Consider the following 27,982-nt stretch of genomic DNA (forward strand, 5'->3'; position numbering starts at 1 on the left):
AAGTCCCTGTAAAGTTTTAAACAGATTATTGTATCAGTCAGGACATCCTAATCTGCAGGAGAAAACAAGAGCTACTTCACGAGCGCTTAGATGCTAAGGGGATTGGTTATCTCAGTGCAAGATGTTTCAGGGTAAGGTGTCTGTAAAGGTGGTTCCTTCAGCTCAGCATCATCAGTGACTCAGATTTCTTCCCTCTCTATGCTTCATGTGGTTCATTGTCACAGCAGGGCTGCAGCATCTCCTAAAGAGCTAGGAAATCCCCCAGTTGACTTCCCCTCCCCTTGTCTCCTTGACCAGATCTGAGGCATGTGCTCTGCCCGCTCCCTGCCACCCCCCAAAAAAATCACTCACTGATGAGAAGCCTGCAGTTCCTGTGATTGGCTAGGAGAAGGAGCCACCCTCTCCAAAGCCTGTGGTGGGGACCCCCTGAACAGAGCCAGGGTTCTGTGAGCAAGGAAGCCATGAGGGCGTGGCTGTTGCAGTGTGCATTGTAGTTGATTCATTTTAAAAATTGGGAAATACACAAATCAGGATCTTCTAGCTTTTCTTAAGAAATTGGAGGCTCAGACAACATGGGTCCTGCTTTTCTGAGTGGTGAAAGTGGGGCCTTCGCACCAGTAGGGAGGCCCAGAGCTGCCCTCTGCACCTGCTTGGGCTCCCCTGAGCTGGTCACTGCTCTCCGAGTCATCCTCTGGCTCCTGACGGCTCTTCCCAGCCAGCCCGCCCCCCTCATCTACACCTGGCCCGGCAGGAGCGGGGCAGGAGAGGGTAACAGCCGCTCGGAGCACTCTCAGACAACTCCTGCTTTTAGCTGGGGCTGTGACAGCCAGGTGTGAGCTGTGCTGGGGCCACTGGCCCCACCCCTGCCACCTTGTCCCGGGCCACTGTCACCTCTCATTCAGATGCCCGGCCAACAGCACGCCAGCCCTCAGGTTTGAGTGGTGTCTGACTCACACATTCCCTTTCACGTTCAGAGTCAGCTCTGGAGGAAGGATAGACAGAGTGGAGACCTGTGTTCACAGTGGCTGGGAGGCATGCTGGGCCAGCAGCTGTGCCCCCCGTGTGTATATAGGGGGGTCATGCTATCTTCCCCGGAGGCTGAGGGTCATTGCTTGCTGGCCGTGGTTTCCCCACCCCGGCCTCTCAGTTGTGCTTCCCCTCGGCTAACAAATGCCCCTTCAACCACCATATGCTTGTCCCGTCAGAAGGAGGGTAACTCCAAAACTGCCAGAAGCAAGACCCTGGCCCCAGCGCCCACGGAGAAGAAGGCAGAGGGGTCCTCAACCAGCAGTGATGAGCTGCCAGCGAGACAGGTAGGCCAGGCCTTGTCTCTGAGGACCCTCAGGCTCAGAGCTGGGCAGGTGGGCCCGGGCATGGGGGCAGATCTGTCCCACTTAAATAGCACTTCCCAGTTTCCTGAGCTCTTTCCTCTGTTTTAACACGTTCATCCTCACAACAACCCCGGGAGGCAGGCAGCAGAGCCAAGGCAGCAGAGCCAGATGGTGTAGGGTCAGAGCCAGCTGCCACGCCCACCAGCTCCAAGGCCCAGGCTTGCCTTAACCATGCTGAGGCCCGGCTGTTTCAGCTGTGAACAGACAGGGTGGCAGTCCTGCTTCCCCGCTCTGCATGCTGGCGCAGGTACACAGCGTGCCGCCCGACAGGGAGCGCCTGTGAATGCAGGAGGGCACATGGTGGTGCATCAGGAGTCAAGGCCCAACAACTTGAAGTGATTTCCCTAGATGCCTGTGACCCATAAGGAGCCAAGGAAGGGGCAGACGCTGATACCCCTGCTTTCTGTTGGGAACCGGGAGCCTTCTCTGCAGGGCCTGTCAGAATCCCACAGGCCTGGTCCCAGACCACACTCACGCACCTGCGGCCCATCCTCACGCGCTGCCGGCCATCCTCCCCTGACTCTACCCCTGAGGGCGGGACCAAGCCCACCTTGTCTGCCCAACTCCAGAGGCCCACTTTCACCTGGCAGGTGTCTGAGCTGTGTGAACCCCAGGCCTCGCCTGTAGCTGGCACTGCCCTTTGTCCTCCTCTAGCTCCAAGTTCCTAGAAGCTTCTGCCAGGCCCTTCGGAGATGCTGGAGCCCGCAACCCCCAGACCAGTGGGTCTCCTTAACCAGCTCCCCTTAAGGACTTGCCTGGCGGTCCAGTGGTTAAGACTGCGCTCTTCCAGTACAAGGGGCACAGGTTCCATCCCTGGTCGGGGAAGTTCCGCATGCTACGCAGTGCAGCCGAAAAAAAACCCAGCTCCCCTTAGATATCATACCACGTGCTAATCAGTCCATCAGTAGTGTCAGATGCCATTTGCACACCCCCAGTGCTGGGGTGCTCACTTCCTTTCTCTCCTTAATAGCCTAGATTAGAAAAATAACCATGAGCAATTCCATCTACCATTGGTCACTTCTGAGTACCAAGGACTCTGCTAGGCCCCATACTTTCATTATTCTGTTTAATCCCCACCACAGACCTATGAGGATAGGTGCTGCTTTTATTCCCATTTTGAGGAGGAAGGAATGAGGCCCAGAGAAGTTGGGTGAGCTGCCCTGGTGTCACCGGGCTGTAACAAGGGGACAGACCGGGTGTTTGAACCCAGGCTGTCCACTCCCTGGCACTACCCCGACACTCCCCTCTCCGTGGCAGGAAGGAAGCAGGGCTTGGACACTGCCCTCTGGCTCTCTGTGGAGCCTTTTGGAGGCTGCCCCCTTCCCTGAGCAGGATCGAAACAGCTGGGATGGAGGGGGCCGCTTCGCCCTTCTCTGCGGGGGCGGACTAACACAATTAATATGAACGTCATGCTTAAACTGAACCATTTAATTGGTACGTTAGTCCTCAGTATTCTGGAGTCCCTATTAAAAAAGAGGAAAGAAAAAAGTTGGCACTTTGTGCATTCCCCGGGAAGATTCAGGGAAGACGGCACAGCTCGGGGAAGCTGCAGCCTCCTCCTAACTGGGGGATTTTTATCTCCTTAATCCCCAGCTCACTAATTATTATTATTATCGTTATTATCCGTTTATCAGGCACTTCTCTGTTGACGAGTTTCACTGTTTTTATTATTAGCCCATCCGTGCGGGAAAGGGATTGATCCCAGGGTGGTGGGCAGAGCCCCAGGCTGGGAGGCAGAGGGGGGATGTGGTCCATTCCCAGGCCCCCTCACTGTGCCTCAGCCTCCCCCCATGCAGGGGGTGGGGCCTGCCCCTTTGCTCTGAGGGGCACCTCAGGGGGTGGTCCGTGGCTCAGCCCTGTTGTGCTGGCATTAACCCCAGGCCAGGGTCTGTGCTGGGGCCTGGGGTAAGTACCAAATTAAAAAGACAAGGCCCTGCCTTCAGAGTTTCAGGTTGAGTCAGAAAGAAGGAAGAGAAACTAAATGAGGGTGTTAAATCAGAGGCTTAGCATGGTTGGTCCTGGAAGGAGTTCCTGTCTCGTGCCTGGAGGACTAGCTTCCAGCCCTGGCTCTGACACCAGCTTGCTGGTCACCCTGGGTAGAGCCACTTGCCCTCACTGAGCTTCAGCCTTCTCAACCCCTGGGGTGAGATTCCTGGGGGGCTGGTGAACCATGGAGGCTCCAGGCCACATCCCTGGGAGAGGGATTTCTCACCTCCCTGGGGTGGAGTGGGCCCAGGATCTGCTAACCAGTCCCAGGCAGTTCTGGGAGAGGCTTTGGAGAAGTGCTGCCGTCCAGAGCTTGGGTGCCTTCATGGCCATGTCCCTTGGGGTCAGCAGCCTGGGCCAATCCGCCCGACCCCTGCTCTGCCCCAGACTGGAACGAGGGCACTCTTGTGATGCGCTCAGCTGTGACTTCTAGAAGGCCCCCGGGTTTGGTCCTACAGGCGTCAGACCCTGTAGTAGGAAAGGAGCGCCTGCATTCCCTCTGGGCCCTCGCTGCCCGGCACCTACACGGGGCATCCAGCCAGATGTTCGGGTTGCTTCCATTTCCAGTGCGTCTTTTCTGACGTACCCCGGAAAGAAGGCCCTTGTCACCCCTGTGTGTACTGCGCAGACCAGAGGCCCTCCGGTGAGTGAGCCCAGGCTGGGGTTACTAATAGCCCTTTCAACAGGTGGGAGAGTGAGGCCCACGAAGCTCAGGGGCTGGGCTACAAGGTGAGGTCGTGGCAGAGGTGGGATCAGAAGTGCATCCCACATACCCCTGGGCAGCACAGCCCTCCTTCTGAACCCTCCTCCCCAGTCCAGGGCTCAGCCAGGGTACCCCTCGTGCCCCGCCCCCCAAAGCCAGGCCCCCTGCCCAGCCCCCAGCCCCCAGCCCGGGGGAGGGAGGGGTGCACGGCGTGGGCAGGTGGAACAGGGAGGAGGCTTCTGCTGCGGAGCTGCTTTTAACTTCCCAGACGCTATTGTTTGCCTCAGTGGGCTTGCTGCCTCTCTTCATCCCCGACAATCTGTTCCTCTGTCTTCTCACATATATATAGATCCCCCCTCCCTCAACTGTAAGCCTTCTCCCACTTTCCATCTTCTCTCTTTCATCACGTGGGAAGGAAGGCTCTGGAAGTGGCAGATCAGAGCAGCCATGGGGGAGGCCGTTTGGCAGGGGTAGGAAGGGCCCAAGCCCAGCAGAGCTTACCCCCTTGGGCGGGCCCCTTTCTGTTTTCCTTTTTACTTTACTTCTCCCGCAGCACCCTGGGAGGAGGTGGAGTCAGGCTCGGGAGGTGGGCAGAGACCTGGGTCCCAGACCATGGCCGTGGCCATGGCCATGGGCAGCTCCCGCCTGCTGCCCTCCTGTCCCCGTGGGGGTGGGGCTGGGGCCAGAACCCAGACCAGACCTGACCTTTGGGGACTGGAAAGTAGGCTGCCCAGATGCGCTTCTGTGCAGTGGGCATATTCACTGGAGCTGTGGTTCCCAGGCATCCGTAGAATACCAGGTGGTGCTGCTTTCTTCTCTTTGTTTCAGTGTCTCACTGGAAAATGCAAAGCATACCCACAGATAGAACAGTGTACAGAGCCCCCAAGTACCATCCCCCAGCTGTGGTAGTTCTGAACTTGTGACCAAGCTCTTTTCATCCAAACCTTCAACTCACTTCCCCAACACCACTGAATCCCTCTTTTTTTTTTTTTTTTTAAGCACAGTCTCTAAAAAGTTGACCCACCTAGTCAGTGTCCCATTTCCCCAGTTGTCTCGTGAATGACGTTTTCTATATCTGGCGTGGTCAAATAGGAGTCCATGTAAGAGCCACACACTGTACTGGGTCCCTTCAGTCTTACTCTGTTGATTTTCCCTGTGTAGTTTATTTGTTGAAGATACCGGGCCGATGTAGTTGGGTTGCTGCGTCCTGGTCGCACCCTCAGGAGGCGGCATCAGACTCTTGGGGCAGCTAGATTGTGAACAACGCCCCGGGTGAATCATGTATTACAACCAGGCAACTGAGGGGGGCGCTGCTCGGAGCGCCCCACGCGGCAGGTGTCTCTCTGAAGTCAGCCATAGGAGGGAAGCTGAATTGCACGTTCTGGCCCTGACTCTGCTTCCGTTGGGCCATGTGACCTTGGGCAACTCTCCTCCCCTCTCTGGACTTGTGGTTTTCCCATCTGTATGGTGGAGCTAACGCTGCTGACCTCAGGGGTTTATGTGAGGGTCAGATGGGCTCCTGTGAGCTGTGAGGTGCTGTGCAGGGTCTTAGCGGGTGCGTGGGCTGGGAGTGAGCTGGGAGTGCCCTGGGCAGCTAGAATGGCCTGTGACTTTGCCCAGCCACCCCAAGCTCTCTGGACCCCTTGCCTTATAAAACCCTCCCCTACCCACCTTCCCCTTCCTCTTCCCCTGGCCAAGCCTTTAATCACTGGGGGGGTGTGTTTTGTTTTTGTTTTTCAAGGTGATTAAAACCCCTCTGATTTTTGTCGACCCTAATCGTAGTCCAGCTGGCCCAGCTGCTACCCCCGCCCAAGCCCAGGCTACAAGCACCCCGAGGAAGGCCCAGGCCTCAGAGAGCACACCCAGGAGCTCCTCTGAGAGTGAGGATGAGGACGTGACCCCCGCTACGCAGTGCTCGACTCCTGGTGAGCACAGGCCCACTGTGCAGGGCTGACTCCCCTGCTGCAACTGCCAGACACTTGCGCACACACACGCACACACACCCCCACTGGGCTGGCTCAGGAGTAGAATACCAGGTGGTGCTGCTTTCTTTCTCTTTGTTTCAGTGTCTCACTGGAAAATGCAAAGCATACCCACAGATAGAACAGTGTATAGAGCCCCCAAGTACCATCCCCCAGCTGTGGTAGTTCTGAACTTGTGACCAAGCTCTTTTCATCCAAACCTTCAACTCACTTCCCCAACACCACTGAATCCCTCTTTTTTTTTTTTTTTTAAGCACAGTCTCTAAAAAGTTGACCCACCTAGTCAGTGTCCCATTTCCCCAGTTGTCTCGTGAATGACGTTTTCTATATCTGGCGTGGTCAAATAGGAGTCCATGTAAGAGCCACACACTGTACTGGGTCCCTTCAGTCTTACTCTGTTGATTTTCCCTGTGTAGTTTATTTGTTGAAGATACCGGGCCGATGTAGTTGGGTTGCTGCGTCCTGGTCGCACCCTCAGGAGGCGGCATCAGACTCTTGGGGCAGCTAGATTGTGAACAACGCCCCGGGTGAATCATGTATTACAACCAGGCAACTGAGGGGGGCGCTGCTCGGAGCGCCCCACGCGGCAGGTGTCTCTCTGAAGTCAGCCATAGGAGGGAAGCTGAATTGCACGTTCTGGCCCTGACTCTGCTTCCGTTGGGCCATGTGACCTTGGGCAACTCTCCTCCCCTCTCTGGACTTGTGGTTTTCCCATCTGTATGGTGGAGCTAACGCTGCTGACCTCAGGGGTTTATGTGAGGGTCAGATGGGCTCCTGTGAGCTGTGAGGTGCTGTGCAGGGTCTTAGCGGGTGCGTGGGCTGGGAGTGAGCTGGGAGTGCCCTGGGCAGCTAGAATGGCCTGTGACTTTGCCCAGCCACCCCAAGCTCTCTGGACCCCTTGCCTTATAAAACCCTCCCCTACCCACCTTCCCCTTCCTCTTCCCCTGGCCAAGCCTTTAATCACTGGGGGGGTGTGTTTTGTTTTTGTTTTTCAAGGTGATTAAAACCCCTCTGATTTTTGTCGACCCTAATCGTAGTCCAGCTGGCCCAGCTGCTACCCCCGCCCAAGCCCAGGCTACAAGCACCCCGAGGAAGGCCCAGGCCTCAGAGAGCACACCCAGGAGCTCCTCTGAGAGTGAGGATGAGGACGTGATCCCCGCTACGCAGTGCTCGACTCCTGGTGAGCACAGGCCCACTGTGCAGGGCTGACTCCCCTGCTGCAACTGCCAGACACTTGCGCACACACACGCACACACACCCCCACTGGGCTGGCTCAGGAGAAGTAGCTGCTGGGGCTTCTCTGTGCTGGCTCCAAAGGGTAGAACCCAGACCAGAGGCTAGAAGCTGCAGGGACCAGGTTTGTAGTATAAGGAAGAGCTTTGTAACAACGGACTGACTGAACATGGAGAGGGCTGTGAGGTAGTGAGCCTTCCGTTCCTGGTGGCATGTAAAGGGGGGGTTAGGTAATCCCTAAACAGAGACATGTAGGGAAGGATTCCTGGAGACAGGACCAGATCTGGGATTTCTTTGACTTTTGACAATCTGTGATTCTAACAGTGATAGCAAGAAAATGGTTAATTACTATTATTATTACTAGAACACTTTTTAATGAAGATATTGATGCCTGATCTTGGTAGGCTAATTAAGAAATGCAGATTAGCACAAAAGAAAAAACCTCACTTGGAATCCCCCTGTCCAGAATAATTACTGTTCACATTGTACAACTATTAACTTTACAAAAACCTAAGATAACGCCATGTGTTTTTAGTGAGACCACACTGTACACACGCTCAGTAATCTTTATTTGGTATGTTGTGACGTTACATATTTACAGCATGATGCCTGCTGGCTACAGAGTGGTCCCTGGGGTGGGATCCCGCAGTTCGCTTAGCCAGCGCCGCGTTGGAGGAAGCTGAGGGTTTTGTTTGGGGTGTTTGGCTGTCATGAACAGTGCTACAGTGAACGTGTGTAATTGAGCCTCTGCACATGACCAAGGCTGTCCTCAAGAGAGACTGTTTTACATGTGCGGAGAGTCACGTTTGGCTCCAGTGCTCTGCCTGTTGCTCAGGAGGAGCGGCCTGGCCAGCGGCGGGGGGCTGAAGGTGGGGAGGGGTCGAGGAGGAGGCCTGGGGTGACAGCCACAGCAGTCATGTCATCTCCCTGTGATGTGGAGACAGTGGAAGATCCTGCCTGGAAGGCTCGGGAGGGGATTTAACGGGCTTCTACCACACAGGCCCCGGGCACCGCGCCAGGTCCCCAGGATGGGCTGAGAGATTGGGTGTTGCTCCTCTGGGGAAGCCACGGGCTCCTGTTCCCTGACGCAGCCCCTCCCACTCCATCTCAGCCATTAGGACCAGCGTGGCGACTGTGCCCACGGCCCACCCCAGGGCAGCCCTCAGAGCCAGCATGGTGGGGGCCGGCAGCAGTGAGGACACCAGTCGGGTGTCTGAAGGCAAGAAACAGGAGACGCCAGCCACTCAGGTACCTGACAGGCCGGGGGGCGCTGTGCGGGCTAGCAGGGCTGAGGGTCTCCCTCCTCTGCCCCCACTTCCCCACAGGGCTTCTGGGTGGCACCGCAGTTGCTTTCGCCCACCCCCTCGAAGCCAGAGCCTTTCCTGGCCTGGCCGTAGCCCTGATCCACGCTCCCAAATTAGCCCTGCGTGATTTGGCACATGGCGCCCGGGCAGAGCCAGCCCTGCTCCCTGAGTCCCTCAGCAGCTTTTTCAACAATGTCAGGACTTTGGTTTGTTTTTTCTCTCCCGGTGTGAACAGAAGTTTGCCGTTGTCAGTGTTTGTCATGGTGACCATGAGCGTTCTTCCCAGCCTTCACGGTTTTCAGTGCATTTTTATTTATTTGGTCTGTGCTGGAACTTAAAAACCGGGCAGGGGAGAGTTAATGGCTCATCATTCAAATGATGAAACTGAGCACCACGCCCTCAGCAAGAGGGTCAGGACGTGTCCAGGATCAGGCAGGGTCAGAATCGGGGCTCCTGCCTCCCAATCCGTTGCTCTCAGGGCTGTAGGGTTTGTTTCCCTGACCCCTTGTACCCGCTCCTTTTTTCTGAGAAGGCAGGAGGAGGGAGAGCTGGGGAGGCGGCAGCAGGACTTGGGCACCTCCACTCAGAGGGGCTCATCACGAGCTACAGCTCAAAAAGAGCTTCCTGGGAGCATGGGTGCTGAGTGGGTGGCTGGTTTGTGGTCACGGCACCCAACAACCTGCATCCATTTGGCCGTTCAGCCAGCAGATGGTGCTGAGCATCTGTCCATGTGGGACACTGAGGATACAACAGGAAGAAGACAAGGAGGGTCCCTGCCCTCGTGGAGTTCCCAAGGCGGGGGTCAGCCATTAAACAAGGAGACCAAAAGTTAAAGTACTCACCAACTAGGGAACCGGGGGATGACCTGCTTTAGAAAGGACAGGCCAGGGTGGCCTCCCAGAGGAGGCAGCACTGAGGCCGGAGAAGCAGCCAGGCCTGGGCGAGCTGGGGAGCCCTCCAAGCAGGGAGACCCAGGTGCAGGGACCTCTGGGGAAGCACTTGGGGGTTGGAGAGCTGGAAGAAGCTGGGGCGGAGGGGCCAGGCCTGACAATGCATGGTGAAGGCCTGGTGAGGGCCGCGGGGGGCCTGGAGGTTTCAGCGAGGGATCACACCCAGGTCTCGTTCCGTTCTCTCTCCTTGGCCGCTGCCATGTGTGGGAAGCAGGAGTGGCACCAGGGAGACCGTTAAGGAGGCTGTTACAGCCACGAGGCTAGAGGCTCAGATTGAGTGGTGGGGCCTCCGGTGGAGCCTGAGCTGCTTCCCTCCCCTGGACTGGGAGCTGTCTTTGGACCTCTGAGAACGCTACGATTAGCTCATAACCTGAAGCCTGGCACCATTTTCTGCCCAGATGGTGGCGGTGCCCCTTTGCCCCTCAGTCCTCCACTCCAGCCCCAGGTTCCTCTTGCAGCTACAGGTCCCCTTCCACCCCAGCCAGACAGGATCTGACCAGGCTGTGGCATGATGGCATCCCGGGAACCCGGGAGTCTCAGGGCTGCATTTGGCTGTCCACAGGTGACAAAGAGGAACCCAGCTCACCTCCCGCTGACCCAGGCTGCCCTGAAGGTCCTTGCCCAGAAAGCCAGTGAGGCCCAGCCTCCTGCTGCCAGGACCCTGTCTTCAAGTGGGGTGAGCTGGGGAGCCGGGGGCCAGGCCCCACTCTGGAGGGGATGGTCATCAGAGACCGCAGAGGGTAGAAGGCAGGGCCCAGGCAGGGGCCTGAGTCCAGCACCAGCACTTACCAGCACTGGCCTTAGCACACGCACTTACCTCCCGGGCTTCTGCTACCCGTCTTAGAGAGTTGTAGGAACATTAAATGAGGCCTGTGTGCAAAGCAGCTAACAGGGTGCCTGGCCCTTAACTGAGGTGTGCAGTAAGCACCAGATCTTATTTCCCCTAATTTTTCCTTTCACCCTTTCTCCTCTCACCAAATTAGACCGACAGTGCTCTGGGAACACTGCCCATGACGAGTCCCCAGAGCACCCCCGCACAGGCCAGAGGGGCCAACAAGCTCAGAAAGCCTGAGGTTCCTGCAACCCAGCGGGCCATAGCCACTCCCTCGGGATGCCCCAAGGCCAAGGCCTCTGGGACCTCAGATGACAGCAAGGACAGCAGTGGCAGCTCTTCAGGGAGTGAAGAAGATGCTGAGGGGCCCCAGGTGGCCCCACTGACCCACAGGCCAGGTGAGGGTCCTGGGAGGAAAAGGCTGGGGGACCTGGTGGAGCCCTCGGCTCAGGCCTCTGCTTTGTATCTCCACTTGTTCTGCGACTTTGGCCTAGCCATCCCACACAGGGTCTCAGTTTACTCAGCTGCACAACCCCATAACAGAGTTGGTCCACCTGATGTTAGAGGCCTTCCTACTCGGCTGTTTGGCCACTCCCAACTTTTTGGTATCAAGCTCCCCTAACTGAGCCCCCAAAATCCCAGGGCCATGCCTCCCTTGGGAATTAGAAGGTTTTGGGCATTCAGGTGTCTCACTTGGAATGCTGTGAATAGCAGTAGACCTTGGAAGGGAGCAGTGAGAGCAGATAAAGCCTTGGGCGGGAGGGTGAGGTACATACACAGGGACCAGGCCATTCTGGGGCCCTCCTGAGGGCTCTGGCCTGTCTAGCTGGCACAGGGTACCTGGGACTCCCAGTAGGATACCTGTACTTCTCCAGTAGGCCCAGCCCCCTCCAGGAGGGAGACTTTGGTGGAAGAGACCACAGCAGACTCCAGCGATGATGAGATGGTGGAACCTTCCCAGGTAACCGCGAGGGAAGGGGCTGGCAACCTTGGGGGCCTTGGGGCAGGAGCCCCAGGCCAGGCTCTTGCCCACCTATGCAGTCGTAGGCCGAGGCCACCCCCTGGCTCATGGGTCTGGGCTCTTCCTTTTCCCGTGGGCCCTGGGCAGGGTCCTGTCCGTGTGGAGCCAGGCTGGCTCCTGCCCCGAGGCCCCTTTTCAGCATAAAGTCGTGAGTAGCGGACTCTTGGAGTCTATAGACAGGGCTTACCTTGATTTAGGTGATCCCCATATAAAAACACTCTTTAACAGATGGGATTTCTTTTAAGGTTATCATCTGTACGTGGCAAATGCTAGTGCTTTTCCATTTGCATCAGTAATAAGAAGTTTCCTTTTTAAAAGTGCCTGTTAAAACTATGTATTAATTAAAATAGTGCAGGAGGTACGCACAGAGGGCTGATGTGCCCACGACCCAGTAGGGCTGGCCCAACCCTCGGGGTCCCTGTGCTGGTGTCCTCATAGCAGGCCATGCACTGCTGGGCCTCTTCACACTGGGCTTCTTCAGTCTCTCCTCTCAGGTTATGTGACCCCTGGGCTGACTCCGGCCAGTTCCCAGGCTTCAAAGGCCACTCCCAAGCCAGACCCCAACCCCTCGGTTTCCTCTACTCCGGCCACCAGAGATGCCCCGGACGGCAAGCAGAAAGTGGAGCCCCAACAAGCAGCAGGCACCATGTCCCCTAAAACAGGTGAGTCGAGGGCTGCAGGAAGGACACAGCAGGATGTGGAAGGACAAGGCAGGGGCCCCATTCCCTCCCTCAGGTGCCGTCCCACCAACATGGTCCTGTCTGCCAACAGGGCCTCCCCAAGTGAGGCCTGGTACCCCTGCATCAGGCCTGGAGGTGCTCATCAAAGGGCAGGGGCCTGCGCCCGGGAGGCTGGCTGCTGTGGTCTAGGGCAGCCTGGAGGTCGGGTTATCCAGCCCTGTGGGATGCTGGTGCACCTGGTAGGGTGACCCCTGCCTTAGAGGAGGTGCACCTTGACTTTCAGGGCAGGCCTTGGCTCTCTCTAGCTGTCCGTGTTGACGTTTTCTTCCTAACAGGTAGGCTGATGGTGCGGGACGTCAGGACTCAGGGTTGCTCAGACAGAAGGTGGGGCCGCGTTTGGAGAAGTCTTCAGCACATGGCGATGACCCCAGGCTATGGACTGACCTTCTCTGAAGCTTCAGACGAGCCCCTGGCCCCTCTGACCTCAGTGCCTTAAACAGACAGGGCAGGGGTTGATGCATCCATTGGTGTCACGTAGAAAATGGCCCATGTGGGAAATGGTCACGCAGTGTTTGGAGGGCAGACTGGAGTGCTCAGGTCGCCTGGCCTGGGGCATCAGCCATCGCTGACTGTGCCAGTGCTATAGGACATTTAGAGGGTACACCTGGGACAGCTCTAGGGGTTCCCCAGCCTTGGTGTTCTCAGGTGTTTGGTAGACAGGAAGCAGAGAAGTGGGCTGCAGGGAGAGAGGTTGCCGAGACACCCTGTGCCCTCCTCAGCTCCCTTCTCTAGCTGACTCCTGTCCTTGCCAAGAAGCACCAGAGGACTGAGTTGGGCCTCCGTCTGTCCTGCGACCGCCTCTGCCCACCACCCCTGGCCCACTAGGGCTCTGGAGCCAGAGCTGCTGCAGGGCCCACTGCACACTGCCGGGAACAGCCGTCTCCTCCCCATGTGGAGCAGGGCCAGGCCACCAGCACCTCCCCGAGCCCAGGGTGTCGGTGCACTTGTGCTGTGAGGCCCCGATTGGAGCTGAGACCTGCCAAGTCACCTGTGAAGTTGGGGCGGCGTCAGGACATATGCTGAGTCCCACACCCCCCAGTCCCTGGGCCTTTCGTTGCAGCTTGCCTGGTGCCGGGTCAGCAGAGCAGTCATTGCTCACTTTCTTCCCCAGCGTTCTTCTCTTTGTGAGAGGCGGGTGTGACAGGGAGACATTTTAGAGGGGGCTGTGGAAGGCTTTTCACACGTGTAGTCAGCATACAATTATCAAAGGAGAGCAGAGGCGTGGAAAATTCTAAACAAAGGCTGCAGCAGGAGTCGCTCTGGCAGGCAGTAAACCTGCTTAGTCAGCCACCATGTGTATGTTCACTGCACCCAGCACCCCCAGGCCACGCCACCTGGACCCTGACCACGGAGGGCCTGGGCCCACTGTGCGCAGGTGGGCGTGAGTTGAATGACTGCGTGGCCTTCGCTTTTGTTATGAATCTGTGATTTAGAATGGGGGTGAGGGGGCTCACGGTTCATCCAACCCCTCATTTTACAAACAGGGAAACTGAGTTTGGTTGTCAGACCCAGAACCCAGGTCTCCTGCCTCCCAGCGCTGGACTCCTGACTGGTAGATACTATGCCTATCCTGATGGTTAGATTCTTTGATTTGTTGGTAGATTTCAAGCCCACTGATGAACATTCTGGAGTTAATTTCCATCCCCGACCTGAACTTGAGTTTTTAGTGTGAGGAGACAAGAAAAGAGCTCTAGGTTAGAAGCTGGCAGAGAGGTGTGAGCCGGAGACCCAGCGGGGCCCCGCCGTCCCCCTCTGTACTGCACCAGAGGAGGTCAGGTCTGTGCTGGAGCCCCTTGACTTTCATTCCACGAGAGGTCTATTTCCTGATTCTCTCAGATCCGTGACCCCGGGTGCTCTCTCCATAGGCAGAAGAGAGGCTAGCGCCACACCTCAGAAGCCCCAGAAGACCGGGAAGGGGCCCAGGAGCCCCCAGGCCTCCGTGCTGGCGCTGCAGAGCGACATCGCCCGGCGCCTGCTGAGCGAGCCCTGGCCCCTGAGTGAGGCGCAGGTGCAGGCCTCGGTGGTGAAGGTGTTGGCGGAGCTGCTGGAGCAGGAGAAGAAGAAGGCCGTGGATGCCACCAAGGAGGGCAGCCGGAAGGGCCGCCTGGGCAACAAGCGGAAGCTCTCCGAAGACCAGACGGCCGCCGGTGCCCCCAGGAGCAAGAAGAAGAAGCGGCTGGCAGCCGGGGATGGCGGGGAGCGTGCAGTCTCCCCAGAAAAGGCCCCCAGGACTTCCAAGGGGAAATCCAAGAGGGACAAAGCGAGTGGTGACATCAAGGAGAAGAAGGAGAAGGAGTCTCCCGGCTCCCAAGGGGCCAAGGAGAAGCCAGAAGGGGAGCCGGGGAAGGTGAAGGGTGAGGGGGGAGACCAAGGCAACCCAAAGAGCAAGAAGGAGAAGAAGAAATCCGACAAGAGTAAGTGCCCGGTGCAGCCCCGGAGCGCGTTCCCCAGCCCCGCCGAGCGCTGTCGGTCACCTCCCGGGCAGGCAGCCCTCAGCCAGCACAGAGATGGGGCTGAGAGTGGCTTGTCCATCATGGGGGGGCAGGATGGGCAAAGCCAGAACCAGGTGCCGGAGCACAGGGGCCACCACTGCTGAGAAGGTGCTCACGGCTCCAGGGCGTGTGCTCACGGAGCCCCGAGCTCCCTCACAGCAGCCACCGCCGCGTGCACTTGCAGCTCAGACCCCTGCGATCCGGCTCCTGGACAGCAGCCGCCCCTCAGCGCGCCCTGCGCTGGACTCCGCGTGCAGCTGGGCTGCCTTTAACCCTCGGGCCCTGTACAATGGGTGATAACTCATCCCCATTTACAGGTTGAAAGGTTTTTAAAAAAATAAACGTGTAGAAGTTTTACACAGTGAGTTAAAGGAAAATGGTAATAGTCCAGGTGGTCCATGGATGGAGCAGAAATCACGAGGCTGGCCCAAGGGGCAGGGCAGGTGGTCGCAAAGGCCTGTGGACCTGTGCTTTGATGGCTCCCCAGGGTGTGGGGCACCGGGAGGAGAGAGCTCCAGGGCCCCTGGAGACCTGCCCCCTGTGTCACTTGACATTGACGCCAACATTTAAGACTAACACCTGTTGTTTAGCAAGTTTACTTTCTTCCCTTAGAAAAAAAAGACAAGGAAAAAAAAGAAAAGAAGAAGAAAGCAAAAAAGGCCTCAACCAAAGATCCTGACTCACCATTGCAGAAGAAAAAGAAGAAAAAGGTAGAGTGAGTTCCTGAGGAGTCTCAGGCGAGAAAAGGGGGCCCCAGCCCAGTCCCCAGGTTGAATGTGATCAGCCCCAGCCTCTGCATGTCAGGGTAGGGGTTCGTGTGGGCCAGACCTGGCCCCTGTGCCCCTTCCATTCTCAGGGTCCAGAACGGGGGCTTGTGCGTTGTGGTACACTAGAGAAGAGCTAGGGGTGGGGCGTCACCCTGAGGGGCACGAGGTCTGTGCACATGGGCACCATGGAGTGGCCCTATCTTGCCTGTGAAGTAGAAAGATATTCTTATGACAAGTGAAGAAAGCAGAGACCCCCAGGTGGGCAGGGAGGCCAGGTAGGCTGTTGCAGGTTTCCAGGTGAGAGGAAACGTTCCCTGGGATGTGTGTGTCCCAGCGGGCAGGGCATCCCCACCACAGGAACGCACACAGTCTGCTTCATGCATGCCAAGGGTTGATCGCCTGGCCAGGGGGCCCTCAGCGCCTTATACTCAGGCGCAGTTCTCACCGTGGCCAGCAGGGCTTCAGCTGTGGTCAGAAAAGCTGAGCATCTGCTGCTGCAAAGTCCTGAGCTCCTTCCTCCAGGGCGCACGGGGCACCATCCCTACCCTCGGGATCTCTGTATGCCCAAAATCTGTTCTGAGGGAGCCACGAATCCTCAGGAGACAACTGTCACATCCCCTCCTGGTGGGGGCAGCGTGGGTGGGGAGATGCTTCAGGTACAGGAGCCTCTCATACGTACTTCTCTCTTCACAGAAGAAGACGGCAGAGCAAACTGTCTGAGGGACACCAGGCGGCAGGTGCACTTCCTGACCCGGGAACCCCTGCTGACCATCTGCTCCCCCCGGGAGAGTGGGAGGGCAGGCCCAGCATTCACCGTGGTTCCGGGGAGCTAGACTGGGCTTCGTGGATAGGCCCTGAGGGGAAGCGGCTTTGGAGAAAGAGGTTACATTCCTCAGGGTCAGTGGGTGATGCCGGGAACCAGAGCTGTAGAATCAGAAGTGTCCGGGAGAGTCCTGGCAGTGACCGACACTGGGTGTGCAGTGGGAGGTGGGCACTGGGCTGGTGCCCCTGTACATGAGGATAAGGCTTGAGGTCGGGGACAGCTCAGTCTCTCCCTTGCCACTGCCAGTTCCTTTTCCTTATGATTTTGTAATTCGAGGGCGTTTCCTCATGGGAAGCAAGATGATTTGCTCAAAACAAGCCATTCTGATGGCTCTGTGCTTCCCAGGTAGTGGTGAAGTGGTTAAGTGGTCCGCCTGGCTGAGCCGGCCCCAGCCTGCTGTAAATGGGGGTAATACAGGCCTGGGCTGGTAGTGAGGATTCAGTGCAGTTAATTAAGCTCTAAAGCACTCAGCCCAGTTCCTGGGACATGGTCAGCACTGACAGGTATCCACCGTGGTTAGTTAATGCCCCTCCCCTGCATAGGAGGTGCCAGGTTTTGAGTTTGTTCTCTTTGGTGGAGAGGCAGGTCGGAAGTCTGACGTTCCCTTCTCCCGGGGATGCTTAGCCAGGCGGTGGCCACAGCCCCGTGCCTCTTACCTCTACCCGCCAAGGCTTGGAATTGAATTTTTAACTTCCCCTCCTTCCCCAGAAGATGATGGCCAGCTGCGGTATCCATGCTGGCCAAGCCAGTGAGCCCTGCAGAGAGGCTGGTCCCGGGAGGAGGAACCACGCCCAGCTCCCGTGACCTCCACTCACTGACCCTGGCCTGACTTCTGTGCCGACAAAGGATGCCTCGTATGGACGTGTACAATATATATATATATATTTTTTAAGTGACCTGCCCCTCCCTTCTCAGACCCCACATGCCCAGAGGTCTCAGGACTTTCCACCTCTGCCCTGCAGACCCAGTGAGGCTCAGCCTGCGACTCCTTCCATGCCCCTGGTCTCCAGCTATGCTGAGGCTTTGTCCTCTTTTTGTCAGTTTTCTCCCATTTTGTTTGTGTGTTTTTTGTAATAACTCAGAAAATAAAAGACTTGAAGGAAAGGCGCAAGTTCCCATTGCATCTGGGGCAAACGTTTTGCAATTGATTGATTCTTGGAAGGGAGAGTTTGGCTGACACTTGGAGATGAACAAACCATCGCTCAGGATTTATTCTTGACCGTGTATCAAGGCTCTGGGATACTGTGGTGAGTGACACGCTGTTTGCCAGAGAAGGAGACTCGGCAAAAGGCCCTGGTGTTGAATTGGGGTGGGGAAGGCTTCCTGGAGGAGGTGGCATCTAAGCTAAGGGGGAGCTCAGGCATAGTCATGGCTGGTTGCTGGGGTAGGTAGGTCAGGCAGATACCCAGAAGCAAGAAATGGAAGGGGGTCTTCCAAGTCACCTTTTGAAGTTAGGACAAGCTGCGGGCAGGCTCTCTTGAGGTACTTGGTGGAGAGTAGCTGGCAGGGACAGTAGGAGCAGGAAGCCCAGTTAGGACTGAGTTGTCCACGTGTCTAGGTAACAGAGGTTCTGTGATGATGAAGGCAAAAAGTGGAGGAACTTGAAAGATGTGTCAGGGTGACGTCCGCAGGACTTTGTGATGGCCAGTGATGCAGAGGTCCACTTCCCTGAGCCCAGAGTAGTGTGGAACACCCAAGGTCATGGAGTCCACTCCAAGGCTTTTAGCCTTCTGCTAGAGGCAGCAAGAGGCCGTGCAGAAACAGAGCACTGGGCTGGGGAGGTCTGGGAGAGCCAGGGTGGCATCCAGATTTACCCTAACTTGGGCCTCCTGGGCCAGGCCCTCCCCCAGGGAGCCTCTCTCCCCCTAAGTGTGTTGATCTAGAACAGGCCGCAGAGCAGTGTCCTCTTGGGCTTCTTTGGCCCACAGCAAGTCTTCAGACTTAGAAATGGAGATTTCAGTGAACTTCTTCATTTGGGGCTCCTCTTGAAAAGTCCAGAAATCTGACCACAGGGGCCTCTGCTCCCCCTGGCCACGAGCGGCTGGGGCACCGCAGCGGCCGGCCCTTAACTAGGACATAGGCCCCCACTTCCACAGCCGCCACTCCCTGGTGATCCCGACACGAGGGCCCATGTTGTTGCCATCTGTCATCACACTTGTACTGTTCTCAGTATAGAAAAGAAAATGGGGACGTGAGAAGCCGGACCCAGAGGAGCTTGTGCTTAAAGAACTGTGGGCAAGAGCCTATTTCTTCTTGGAAGTAGAGAATATATCCCGTGTGTGGAACATGGAGACCAAGCGTGTCTGCGTCCAAAGACTGCAGCCCCGCTGCCCACGGCCCGGCCCCGCCCCACAGGCATCTGTGTTTGGGCTCCCTGGGCTGTGTCCTCCCACCTAAACCACAGGATGCAAGGTCTGCAGTTCACGCCCTTCAGGGAAACGAACTGGACCCAACAGAGCAGCCAGGAACTGGGAGTGTTCTACTCACTACCTTTTATTCTCACAGGCGCCGTGGCCCTGAGGGCCAATGACAAGCTTGGCTGCGCAGACGGAACTGGGGGTTGGTAGAAAGGAAGGGGCTGCGGGTGGAGAGGCTGGTTCTTCCTGGGTGGGTGATGCTGGGGAGAGGGAGAGGGTGGCTCCTCCCCCCCAGTTAAACGGGCTGGAAGGCCGAGGCCAGTGGGGGAGGGGACAGCAGAGGCATCCATCCTAGGGCTTGGGTCAGTGCCGTCCCTTCTCCCTACACCTGCCCACCTCTTCCATGGGCCTAGATCTTGGAGCACCATGTGGTATCAGAAGTGGGGGTCGGCCTGGTTCATGGTCTGTCTCCCTGGGCCTTGTGTCCCTGCTAGTGCATGGGGTTTTGAGCAGCAGGGCCCTTCGGCATTGTTAATCTGTGCCGTTCTGATGATTTGATGTGTCCAAGGATGATAGAGAGCCAGGCGCCAGAGTCTCATAGAATGAGGTGCAGGGTGGGAGACGGCAAGGGGAGGGGTGTGTAAAGGAAGGAGAGGGGCTGGGGTAGGGGGCCAGGGAAGCTGTGGCCATGCAGGGCTGGCTGAGTGCTGGCGTCTGCGTCTGCTGTGCTCACAGGATGACTGCGGAGAGAGACACAGCAGGTTAGGGTTGGAGTCACCTGTTGTTGCTGCCCCTTCCCAGCATCCTGTGGCCTCAGAGCAGTCGAGGACTCTTTACGCTCCACTGCCTCCTGCTTGGGTACAAGTACTGACCGTCATAGCCCCTGAAACCCCCAACCCTGGTCCTCATCTGTGAAATGGATGGTGGAGAATGGCCCAGGGTCATCTACCCACGAGAGAGTAGGCCCCTCGGGGGGTAAGCTGCTAGGGACCAGATCCCCTGCAGGGGCCCTTACCCTGACCGAGATCCTGCTTGGACACGCCCAGCCCAGATGACAGATCCTCCGTTTCCAGCGGGTCTGCAAAGGAGCACAGTGTCCACTTGTTAGTTGCAGCCCAGCCTACCGCACCCGTTGACAAGGGGCCTGGGTGGGCTAGTTCTTCCCAACCTCGCCACGAGCCTGGTGCTTGGTAGAACAGACATGAATGGAAGGATGCTTGTTGGATGGCTGCAAGCGGCAATGAAGTGCGGTGGGGAATTGAATGAGCAAGGCCAAGGAGGGGGTGATGAAATCAGATGGGTGGATCTGGAGACTCCTGGATGCATGCGTGGGTGGGTAAAGTGGAAGGACTGAAGGATAAATGAGTAAGTAGATGAGTGTGGGCAAAGGAGAGAAATAATAAATGCACAAACAGATAAGGAATGCACAGGTGGGTGGATGCATGGCTGAGTGGCTGACCCCCAGGAGTTGTCACCTCGAGTGTCCTGGCCCCATGTGCGCCAGGAGGGACCTCCTGCCTCTCAGCCTTCCTGGTCCTTCCTGCTCCTGGCACAGCGGCCACTGCTTACCGCTGCAGTTATGGTGCCCACGGCTCCTGGTGTGGGGGACCTCGGTGCCGTTGGGGAAGACGCACCAGCAGTAGCCGATGCTCCCATAGCATTGGAGCGACATATAGTTGCCGTTCTTGTCGCACTTGGGCCTGAACGTGCCCGGGTGGATGTCAGGGATGCGGCTGACCTCTTTCTGGCACTTGGTCAGTGCTGAAGCGACAGGCACGGTGAACACAGTGAGTGAGCGAGCTCTGGGCCAGGGTCTCAGCAGAACCAGAGAGCCACATACCACTGCTGTGGACCTAATGCCTTCTGTCCAAATGGCTGTACTTGCTCTACCCATTGCACAGATGGAGAAACTGAGGCCTGAACCAACAAGGTCCAGGATCAAAGAGGAAGTGAATGGCTGTGTGGCTAATTCATCCCAGAACATGATTTCTTCTAACACTCTGCCTATTAAAGTTTAGAATTGCACCTGTGATTCTGACTTCTAGAGAAAAGCAATGGACACCTTGGTAAGTCTGAGCTTGCATTACTGGGGGTATCCAAGTAGAAGTGGGGGTTACTATGTGATGGGGATGTTAGAGAGGGGATTCAGACATTAGCTGGGAGTTGGTCGAGATAGCATCCAATGTGCCCTCTATGACTCTATGATGGAGAATCTGAGGCCCAGAGAGGGCTGGACCGTTGATCTTCCACTTCTGAAACAAGCCCAGAGGGAAGAGACTTGCCCAAAGTCACACAGCAAATTAGCACCAGGATGAGAACACAGGACCCGTAAAGGCTTTAGGGCTGAAAACCCTGGTATACATTGTCCATGAGATGGAAAAACCCCAAGGCCCTCGTACCTAGTACCCACTGGCTGTGTGACCTGGGAGAGGTCCCTTTGAAGGGTGAGAATCATGAGCCCAGCCCTCTCACGGGAACCTGCAGGGTGCAGTGCTGGGTGGGGAAGGTCACTGCCATGACTCCTGGGATGTTTTGGGTGGTTTTTGCTCCAAGCCCCCTTGTGCAGTACCATCCTCCACAAGGAGGGTCACTTCCTGAAGGGAGGACTCTGTACCCCAGACAGGATGGGGGCTGGGGGCAGCCGAGCCCAGAAGAGCAGGCAGGAGAGACAGGAGTGAGAGCTGAGAGGCTGGGATAGTCCTGTGCAGGGATCAGGGAGAGCCCAAGGCTCTACCCCTGAGGGAGCTCCCAGAAACCCTGCCTCCCCAAGGCTCCCATTCCCTCTACCTTTTGGTGGAACTTCAAAAGGCTTCTCCTCCAGCGAGATCTTGCTCATTTCAAACAAGAGCCACTGATGCATCCAGTTCTCAAAGAGCTAATGGGGATAAAGGCAGAGAGTCAGGCTCAGTAGCCCTCTCCAACCCAGCCTGACTCTGTCCCTGGGGACAGAGACATGGAGGGCCAGCGGGAGGCTGGTTCCTCCTTAGAGACCCCACAGGGCTTGGTCTCTCTTCCATATGGCTGTGGTTTTCTCGGTGCTGGTAAGCCGCCTCCAGCTTCCTAAGAATGGCTTCCCTGCTCACCCCGCCTCTTCCCGGGGCTGCTCTAGATGTCAGGAGAGGGAGGGTACCAGGGCAGGGGAAGCTGCTGACCTTCCAGTCCATGCCATCCATGGTGTCCTTAAGGTGCTTCAAGTTTTCTGGGAAGCTCCCCTTCAGCTGCGGGTACACCTTCAGTGGGTCAGCCTTCTGCAGGGTAGCAAGGCAGGAAGGAAGGTTAAAAAGCTTCCTGGCAGGCAAGGTTTAATGTGCAGCCCACGTCCCCCTGGTCTTCCGTTCTGAGGGCTGGACCCCAGACCTCGGCATGTTGGCGCTAGTGGGGAGGGGAGGTGGTCTGGGTAATCCGGCTACACAGCTACCAGATCCCAGGGCTAGGAGTCGGGAGACCCAGTTCCAGGCCCAGTTCTACCAATAACCCTCAGTCTTCTACTCCTTGCAGGCTCCTGTTCATCTTTCGGGTCTCACCTCCTTCAGGAGGACTTCCTTGACCTCATCCCAACCGCCCAGCTAGGTTGGGTCCTCGGCCTCTTTCCTCACAAAGCCCCCTGCACATCCCTCATCACCTGGTCGCTTGTCTATCTCCCATGCTAGCCTGAGATGTCCATGGGACTAGGAGCTGGATCTGATTGCTCCCGATTGTGGGTCCAGAGCCTTGCACAGTGCCTGGCACTGAGTAGACATGCAGCAAAAATTTGGGAAGGAAAAAACAGGCATCTTCAGCAAGTCACTTCCAGACTTTGGGCTTTGGTTTCTCCATCCCAAACACAAAACGGGGAGTGGTGGGTCTGGACTTCATATAACGTTTAAGGGCCACACTTGTCTTCCTTCACTAATCTGGTGATCCCATATTGGATGTCTGCTGTGAGCCAGGCCTGGTGCAGGTCTTGAAGCATAGCCTCACTGGGGGCTTATGGGAATGGGGCAGGAGGTCAGGGATGCCTGGCCGGGTTCCACTCACCAGGAGCAGCTGCATCACATGGTCCTGTGTCATGTTGCCGTACTTGGTGACGTTCTTCATGGGCTGTGGAAGAAAGGAATAGGGTGTTTCCCAGCACTGGCCCATGGAGGAGGGGCCCTAGAGCAGAGCCAGCGGTTGGGGTCTGGGTGAGAGTCTGGATTCCCAGATGTTCAACAGGCCCATCTCTGCCACCTCCAAATGTGAGAGCTCGGGCAAGTCACTACCTTCCCGCCTCAATATCCTATTCGTCAACTCTGCATAAGCTTTCCTGCCCAAGGCTTTGTGGACAGGAGATCGTTTTGTGAACAGAAACATTATCCGTATATGATATCAAGGGCTTTGAGAAGAGGAGGGACTGTGAGATGCTCTGGGAAATGAGAAGTATTTTGTAAGTTGTGGAGGACTGAGCCCTCTTCCCAGGGAGGGCCCCAAGAGGCTCCTTCCTCCCCCACTTCTGGAGTTCCTCCTCCTCCCCTAGCAGTCAGGACCCCCTCTCCAGCTCTATTTTTCCCGGGCCAGCTGTCCTCCCCTGTCCCTTGGCACCTGCCCTCCATCCAGGCTAGGTAGCGCTTCCCTCTTCCGCCGCCCTGGGGCTGGCCTTACCTCCGGGCCTTCCATGGGCAGCGCCTGCATCAGCGTCGGGGTGGCCAGCCGCATCTTGGTCAGAGGCTTGGCGGCTGTGGGGCAGAAGGTACAGCATGAGCGTGGCCCCAGGGAAGAGGGCACTCAGCTCCGGGGACCGAGATCTCAGACCAAGATGAGGGGCTGGAATTCCAGACCGGAGGGAAGGGACGGCGGGCACAGCTGGGTGCAGGAATGAGGGGTCTTCTGAGGTGAGGGAATGGGGGGGTGAGGGCTGTGGGGATAGAGGTGGGGCACGCACTCTTGGGAAGCTTCATGCGCAGGTTCTCCAGCTGCAGGTTCTGCGAGGTGACTGTCAGCTTGTCCAGGCGGCCCTGCTGCCGGTACAGGAAGTAGGCGGTGGTGGCCTGGCCGGCCAGGAGCAAAGCCACCAGGACGGAAAAGCCTGTGTACAGGGCTCCACGGCTGCACTTGCTGTTGGGGGCGGGGGAGATAGGTTGGAAGAGGGTCCACAGAGGCGGCTGCCCCGAGGACTAGCAGGGAGTGGGGAGTGTGCCCCCCATTTCCAGCCCTTGGCCCTCAGCTACCCCTAACAAACACATACTTTAAACACAAACAGATGCCTATGCACCTGCAGCTTGAAGACGTTCCCCTGACCCCCTACCTCCAACCAGTGCTGCCCCTATAGCCCTCCCAGGTGGAAATCCTGGAGCTGCCCCTGGGCCTAGGCTGCGTGGCGAAGAACCGGAGACAAGTGCCTTGTCTTCTCCGGGCCTTGGTCCCACCTGTGCAATGAGGGGTCGAGGTGGAGGGTCTCCCCAGGTTCCCTCTACCAGAGGATCTCCTGAGGATCAGGGCTGCCCTCCAGGCAGCCCCCACTATGCACCCAACCCCTGCAGTGAAATCAGAGACGAAGGAAGGAAGTAGGGCCTGGACAACAGAGCATGTAGCCCACCGGAAAAAGAGAAGTGAGGCCTTGCCGTTTTTAGGAGTGGGTTGGGTGCATCAGACAATGTCTGGCTGTAGCAGGGCCAGGGACACCCCCTTTGGGAATACATCCTCTGCCCAAGACACTCCCTGTGCCTCTGAGCACATCTCTGCCATTCTCTGGGCCTGTTTCATGGGTACCTCTCACATCAGCAATTCTAGAATTTGGTGGTCATCATCTGAAGTAAGATCTGTCTGTGACCACAGAAGTATTCTGAATGGTAATATCTACCCGGGATGGGGGTTAGGGAGCAGGGTGGGGCGTATCTCAGCAGGAGTTTGGTGCCTGAGCCTGTACGACCTGGGAGAACGTCTCACGCTCTCTGGACTGGCTGGCTGCACAGGGAGGGGTGGCCAGACCTCAGCCAGCCCTTGAAGCTATTGGCCTTGGATACAGTTTTGAGGGCACATGTACATATTACGTGCCGGGGAAGTAAGGATCCCACCCCAGGACCCTGAGAGTTCCTGACTGGTTTGTTTTTTCCCACCTAGCCCAGGAATAGAACTACTAGGACCCCACTGGAAATTGAGGACGAGACTGCACCCTGCTTACTCCAGCATTCAGCAAGGATAGTTTAGGAACCTCCAGGAACACCCTGCTGCCTAGTAACTCATGACATCACAGACATGGCTCATTCTCACTGGCTCTCTGCTTGTCAGTCCTTGTGATTTCTGGGCCAAGTCCCAGCCCAAGGGATTATTATTCTGAAAGGAGAAAGTAAAAAGCCTGTGTGGAGAAAAGGAGAAAAACCGACAGGAGGGGAAAACAAATCCTACTTGTTGGCCTTCCCAAGGAACAGGGGTGGCCTGGCCTCTGAAGTGGTGAAAAGTCCACCCAAGTCTGGGTCTTGCCTGAGTTCAAGCTCTACAGTCTCACCCCTTCAGCAGCCCCACCCCCAGTCTAGCCCCAGCTCTGCCTCCCGCCATCCCCTCTCTGAACCTCAGTTTCTCATAAGGCCTGAGACTCTAGAGAGTCATAATGAAGACGAGACCATGGAACCTGGATTGGAATCCTGGTTCTGCCACTCGCTTAGCTTGGGGACCAGGGCAAGTCACTTAAGCTCTCTGAGAGAGTAACTTGAGGTAGGAACATCTACTCTACTCAAAGGTTGTTATATAAAATAAGAGCGGGGGTAAAACTCTCGACTCCATACCTAGCATGTAGTTAGCACCCCATAAGTAACACTGAGCACTACTCTCAAAGGAGTTAATAGTTAACTTTAGCATCTGGTTTCCTTCCTCTTTATGCATCTTGATTGCCTGTCTCCTGCTTCTAGACAAAGGCCAATTCTTGTCACCCCTCTCTTCACTTCCTCCTTTCTACTGCCTCTTTCTTGACTAGTAATAATAATTGGCCAAAGTCGGGAGCCAACCAGAACTAGCCAACCAGAATTACAAATGTTGCCAGGCAGAAGTGTTCACAAAAGGGTCCAAAACAGGCCAGGACAGTTTTTAGAAGCAGTAATTGAACTAAAAGGAAAATTAGACAAGGATTTGACGAGGGGGCACCCTTTCTGCTCACTGAGCCCATGCTGGGTCTGCAACTCACTGGGAGGCCTGAGCTCAGAGGGGGGACCCATCTCCCCTCCCTGCAAATCGTGCCTCTAGAAGGAGGTCAGATGGTAGAATAAACTCAAACTTTGATATCAGACTAGTCCTGGGTTCAAATTCTGGCTCCAATATTCAGTAGCTGCGATAAGTAAGTCACTTACTGATATGTCTCAACTTTCTCTTATGTAAAGATGGGAATAATAAAAGTACCCAACTCATAGGGTTTCTAAGAGAATTACAATGGAGTTTAGCATTTAGTTATATGTCTGGCACAAAATTAATCATAGTAATGACTAACAGTGGCTGAAGACTGGTGACAGGTATACAGTGAATAGGAACTATCATCATAACTCCTGTCATAGTTATTATTATTATTACTACTACTGAGACCCAGAGAGAAACACTGATTTATACGAGTCACACATGACAGTAGCAGAACCTGGACCAGAATCCAGCCCTCATAAGAGTCGGCCCTCCTAGCCATGGGATTCCCCAGGATTTTCACAGGCTGTGAAAATGGTCTCTAAAGGTCTCTATCTAGTTACCTGTCCCACAGTATGCAGCTCCTCATGACACCTCTGAGAGTCTCTCCCAAACCCATTTCTGCCTGGCAACAGCTGACATCACAACTGTAGGTCCCTGTCATTTGCGAATTATTTGGGGGAGTGGGGGCATTAGGGTAGCTGCATTCTAACCACCCCCCCTTTCTTTTCAGGGGAACAGATGGATGAGGCCATCTTGGAGTTGGGAAGGCGTCCTCTGGATGGCTGTGCTGGCCCCTTGCTGCAAGGGAGAGGGGCACAGGCAGGGTACCACCCACATCAACCCACAGTCCCTTCTAGAAATTTAGCCAGAGCCCCCCTCACCCTTTTCTGATCCCCCTCCAACATCTCTCATTCCCTCCTGTGATGGCAAATGTCTCCATCTACTCTACAGACACCTGCAACTATAATTCCCTTGATATAAACACATATACCAATTTATGGTAACTAGGAGGAAACTCCTCTATGATGAGCTGCTTCTACCAATCTCTTTTAGAAAATCTACTTCTCCATCTAGGATCCATACTGTTTTCAAAATCTGGTCCAAAATTTGTAACCTAGGCCTCATGGCCCAGCTTCAGGGGACTCTGTGAAGCTCCTGATATTGTGTGACGCTCTAGGGAAGGAGTCCAGAGCTCTCCTGATTTTCAGAAGAGAAGTGTATGATGCATAGAAAGTTAAAACCCCTGTCCTAGAGGAGCTCCCTCACTTTACAGGAGGGAGAACTGAAGCCCAGAGCGGGCTGGAGACTTGCTCAAAATCACCCGGTAGCACTGGGGTCAGAGCCTGAGTCCATGCCTCCTCTGACTCCCAGTCTACTGCTCCTCCTGTAGCACCTGCGCACTCTGTGCGGTCCAAGGTTTGTGTGCTCTCTCCTGCCGTTCACACATACCTCTCCGGGGTTCCGGGGCGCTGGCCCAGCATGGGCATCTGCTCATGGCTGGAGATGAGGTCGCGATGCTCTTCCATGGTTCTGGCCTCTGGTCTTCCCCACTCCTGCTGCTGCTGCTGCCTCCTGCCTGTCTGGGACGCTGAGCCCCTGGCTCACCTCTGAAATTGGGGCTGAGAAGGAATCGGATTCGTCCACAGGAGGGCACTCCGCCCACCTAGTAGAAGTGGAAGTGAAAGCCACAAAGCTGGAAATACCCCCCACTTGAGCAAAGCTGCCTTTAAGGGGACAGGATGAGTAAGGGGAGGTCCCCCAGGCAGGTGGAAAGGCCAGCATGCTTCCACTGGCTGCCCAGGGCCCTCATCACTTGTTTCTGGGCAGACCTGTAGATTCATAAGGCTCTTTGGATGTTTTGAGAAACAGGCAAATGTTCACTCCCTAGACAGGAAATCACTTTGAAGCAAAAAATACCGAAAATGCTTTGCTTGTCTCCCCTCTCACCTATAGATGTGTGGGTGCAGAAAGGGGCTGTTCCCCCTTTGTGAACTTAGACAAGTTCCTCTCCTTCTCTCAGTCATCAGTTATGTCATCTCAAAATGGAGGAGGAAAGTTGGATTCACTGTTCCCTCTGCTTTCTTCTAACTCAAGCATTTTATGAACCTGAGTCCATGGTTCTAAGGCTCTGGTACTAATATTTGCCACCACTTACCAAGCCCTCCTCTGTGCCAGGCACTGTGCTAATCGTTTTGCTTGCTTTCTTTCATTTAATCTTTACAGCAACCCTTTGAGGGCTGTTTTATTTTATTATCTCCATTTACAGTTAGGGACACTGA

The 27,982-nt window shown here is 56.1% G+C and overlaps 2 protein-coding genes across 3 annotated transcripts; one reads left to right on the plus strand and one right to left on the minus strand.

The window, feature by feature from the left end:
- Positions 1-6,596: 6,596 nt before the first annotated feature.
- On the plus strand, positions 6,597-18,583 carry LOC114484863 (treacle protein-like). The gene is made up of 11 exons (XM_055082388.1): positions 6,597-6,611; positions 7,059-7,242; positions 8,407-8,543; positions 10,112-10,225; positions 10,533-10,779; positions 11,260-11,342; positions 11,884-12,064; positions 14,008-14,556; positions 15,247-15,344; positions 16,095-16,138; positions 16,933-18,583. The coding sequence occupies exons 1-10, from the start codon at positions 6,597-6,599 to the stop codon at positions 16,119-16,121; spliced, it is 1,635 nt and encodes a 544-aa protein (XP_054938363.1). The 3' UTR covers positions 16,122-16,138; positions 16,933-18,583.
- A 98-nt stretch (positions 18,584-18,681) lies between these two features.
- Positions 18,682-27,653, minus strand: CD74 (CD74 molecule). 2 transcript variants are annotated; one of them, XM_024123050.3, is made up of 9 exons: positions 27,153-27,653; positions 23,482-23,654; positions 23,202-23,275; positions 22,599-22,661; positions 21,734-21,829; positions 21,369-21,456; positions 20,151-20,342; positions 19,597-19,659; positions 18,682-19,321 (listed from the first exon to the last, which is right to left on the minus strand). In XM_024123050.3, the coding sequence occupies exons 1-9, from the start codon at positions 27,227-27,229 to the stop codon at positions 19,311-19,313; spliced, it is 837 nt and encodes a 278-aa protein (XP_023978818.1). In that variant the 5' UTR covers positions 27,230-27,653; the 3' UTR covers positions 18,682-19,310. The 2 variants fall into 2 exon arrangements, with proteins under 2 accessions (XP_023978818.1, XP_007109931.1); XM_007109869.4 differs by lacking the exon at positions 20,151-20,342 and having other exon boundaries at positions 18,683-19,321; positions 27,153-27,592.
- Between the last annotated feature and the right edge of the window lie 329 nt (positions 27,654-27,982).

This window comes from Physeter macrocephalus, unplaced genomic scaffold (assembly GCF_002837175.3).
Source record: "Physeter macrocephalus isolate SW-GA unplaced genomic scaffold, ASM283717v5 random_89, whole genome shotgun sequence".
Lineage (NCBI taxonomy): Eukaryota > Metazoa > Chordata > Mammalia > Artiodactyla > Physeteridae > Physeter > Physeter macrocephalus.

Coding starts and splice junctions, on each gene's coding strand:
- LOC114484863 (XM_055082388.1), top strand. Junction 12,065..14,007: donor CACCATGTCCCCTAAAACAG/GTGAGTCGAGGG, acceptor CTCTCTCCATAG/GCAGAAGAGAGGCTAGCGCC. Junction 14,557..15,246: donor GAAGAAGAAATCCGACAAGA/GTAAGTGCCCGG, acceptor TTCTTCCCTTAG/AAAAAAAAGACAAGGAAAAA.
- CD74 (XM_024123050.3), bottom strand. CDS start 27,229: ATGGAAGAGCATCGCGACCTCATCTCCAGCCATGAGCAGATGCCCATG. Junction 23,276..23,481: donor GCGCATGAAGCTTCCCAAGA/GTGCGTGCCCCA, acceptor TCTGCCCCACAG/CCGCCAAGCCTCTGACCAAG. Junction 19,660..20,150: donor TGGGCACCATAACTGCAGCG/GTAAGCAGTGGC, acceptor GCTCCTTTGCAG/ACCCGCTGGAAACGGAGGAT.